At 46.8% G+C, this 2775-nt stretch overlaps 1 protein-coding gene across 1 annotated transcript; it reads left to right on the top strand.

The window, feature by feature from the left end:
• Positions 1-938: 938 nt before the first annotated feature.
• On the top strand, positions 939-1859 carry LOC138365051 (uncharacterized). Its single transcript, XM_069325154.1, has 2 exons — positions 939-1022; positions 1185-1859. The coding sequence occupies exons 1-2, from the start codon at positions 939-941 to the stop codon at positions 1857-1859; spliced, it is 759 nt and encodes a 252-aa protein (XP_069181255.1).
• Positions 1860-2775: the final 916 nt, after the last annotated feature.

The raw sequence follows: 2775 nt of genomic DNA, 5'->3' as shown, positions 1-2775 counted from the left end.
AAACTCGGGAGGGATACAGGAATGCGAGGTGTATGAACACAGTGATCTTCGAGCCATGGGAGGAGAAGATTGATTGGGCAACGAACAAAACGTTTGACAAGATGTTTGAAGCTCTTTAAATATTAACTATGGCCAATAGATGGGGTGTAGTGGGGAGTGTAGTGGGAAGTATAGTTGGGAGTGAATCGGAGGGGAAAGGAAGTAGGAAAGAGAATGGATTAACATTGATATTAGAGTCTCAACAAAATTAACTATCCAATAGACTATGTCTCTCTTCTTTCAAATACCTTGGTGTTTCAGTCCCCTTTACCTTAACTGCCATCAAAAAGCTACAATAACAATGTAAAAGGCTCTCAGAACTGCAGTTGGGTACAGCCTTAAATACTTTGATAATATTAAAACAACAAAAATGATGTTCCTGGCATATATAAGGTCTCTGATAGACTTTCATGCACCAGCTTTAGTACTGCAAATGTCAAAAGTATTGATAGACTGGAAAAAATGCATAATGAAGACCTCAGAACTGTACATGGCTGTCCTATATTCACCAAAGTTCCCAACATGCGGAATGAACTAAAATATACCAAGCATTCAAAGTAGAACATTTGAAATCAACCTTATGATGGGACTGAAGCTTCTGCGTAATAACAAAAGTGTTACGTACTCCTTAACCGGGTTCTTTTAATACGATTCTACTCAAGTTCAGAGATCCCTAACTTTAGTGAAAATGTAGTGTAATTTTTAAGGCAAGAAATGAAACTGCACTTGAAAATAACCATTCTTATTATTTACAACCACGACTATATACAATTCACTACTAGAGGTCATACAGAGCATTACTAGCCCTCACGCTAGCTATCTTCGAAGATGACGGACACTATTTACATTCCTCTAACGAGGCCTTCAGCGTAACACTAACCCTCACGCTAGCTGCAGTTATGGTGACGTCTTCCAGCGCTCCACTAGCCGACTCTTTAACACGCTCAAACAGTGAAGTCTTCCTGAGCTCTACCAACCCTCTGGTTAGCACACCCAAACGGCAAAGTCCTCAGCGCTCCACTAGCCCTCTGGCTAGCACACTCCAATAGTGACGTTCTCAACGCTTAACTAACCTTCCGGTTTGCACACCCAAACATTGAGGTCTGAAGCGCTCCACCAGCCCTCTGGCTATCACACTCCAACAGGAAAGTCCTCAGCGCTCCACCAGCCCTCTAGCTATCACACTCCAACAGGAAAGTCCTCAGCGCTCCACCAGCCCTCTGGCTATCACACTCCAACAGGGAAGTACTCAGCGCTCCACCAGCCCTCTGGCTATCACACTCCAACAGGAAAGTCCTCAGCGCTCCACCAGCCCTCTAGCTATCACACTCCAACAGGAAAGTCCTCAGCGCTCCACCAGCCCTCTGGCTATCACACTCCAACAGGAAAGTCCTCAGCGCTCCACCAGCCCTCTAGCTATCACACTCCAACAGGGAAGTACTCAGCGCTCCACCAGCCCTCTGGCTATCACACTCCAACAGGAAAGTCCTCAGCGCTCCACCAGCCCTCTGGCTATCACACTCCAACAGGGAAGTCCTCAGCGCTCCACCAGCCCTCTGGCTATCACACTCCAACAGGGAAGTACTCAGCGCTCCACCAGCCCTCTGGCTATCACACTCCAACAGGAAAGTCCTCAGCGCTCCACCAGCCCTCTAGCTATCACACTCCAACAGGGAAGTACTCAGCGCTCCACCAGCCCTCTAGCTATCACACTCCAACAGGGAAGTCCTCAGCGCTCCACCAGCCCTCTGGCTATCACACTCCAACAGGGAAGTCCTCAGCGCTCCACTAACCTTCTGGCTATCACACTCCAACATTGAAGTCCTAAACGCTCTACTAGCCCTCTGGATAGTACGTCTCAAGGTCGACCATAATACTTCTTCACCCCTCTGCTCACTCCCGTCTGTCACCCATCAGCGCTACCTCATCACCTCCCAGAACAGCAGACTAGAAGATGGGATCTGATATTTATGGGAGAGTCAATTGTTTACCTCGGAACCTGGATCATAGATGGCGCCGAGGTCCGTCACAAGAAGCAACTTTGAGTCAGTTGAACTGATAGAACTCATACGTAATAGAACTAGCGAGTCTAAATGAATTCAGCTACTGATATTGAAATGATGGGACTGTACGATGTATGTAAAGATGAAAGAGTGCAGCACTTCCTTCCACCTGTGCTATATAGATGGAATTGTTGATTTAATAATCTCCGATGAGGTCTGATAAAATCCTTGTATGCCTTCTGTAAAGCTTTTCTGCACTACTGCCAACAGAATGAGCGTGGGGTGCACAATAAACTAGCCGCCTCCGGCTGCAACTATATATCAATCAGGTGGAAGCTGGCGGCGCAAATGAACTGATGGGACGTAAGAAAGTACTCGTACCCTGTACGGGTAGATAAGTGGAATCCTCTAAAAGAGGATGTTGTGGAGGCCACCATCTACAACTTTAAGGACCAATCCGACCAAAAAAATTAATTCAGAGTAATTAAGGTGAAACACAACACGTTCAAGGTTAAGTGGCAGGGCATAAAGAGATAGATCTTACTTCCCGTGTAAACTGATAGGTAAGTACACGCACACATACTCACACCCAGTTGATTGAAGATTGAGAGGCGGGAAAAGAGCCAAAGCTGGGTCCCCGAAAGCAAATCAATTAGGTGAGTACATACACCCAGCCTCGCAGCTGAGTGCACAGCGCTCTGGGGTTGTAGTCCTTAGGGCCCGGGCTCGATCC

This window comes from Procambarus clarkii, chromosome 15, assembly GCF_040958095.1.
Source record: "Procambarus clarkii isolate CNS0578487 chromosome 15, FALCON_Pclarkii_2.0, whole genome shotgun sequence".
In the NCBI taxonomy this organism is placed as follows: domain Eukaryota; kingdom Metazoa; phylum Arthropoda; class Malacostraca; order Decapoda; family Cambaridae; genus Procambarus; species Procambarus clarkii.
Note: the sequence above shows the minus strand (reverse complement) of the source record. Positions and strands in the feature narration are given on the sequence as shown.

Excerpts from the sequence above, each read along its gene's own strand:
- LOC138365051 (XM_069325154.1), top strand. The coding sequence starts at position 939 with ATGGTGACGTCTTCCAGCGCTCCACTAGCCGACTCTTTAACACGCTCA. Across the intron at positions 1,023-1,184 it reads TGAGCTCTACCAACCCTCTG|GAAAGTCCTCAGCGCTCCAC; the intron begins GTTAGCACACCC and ends ACACTCCAACAG.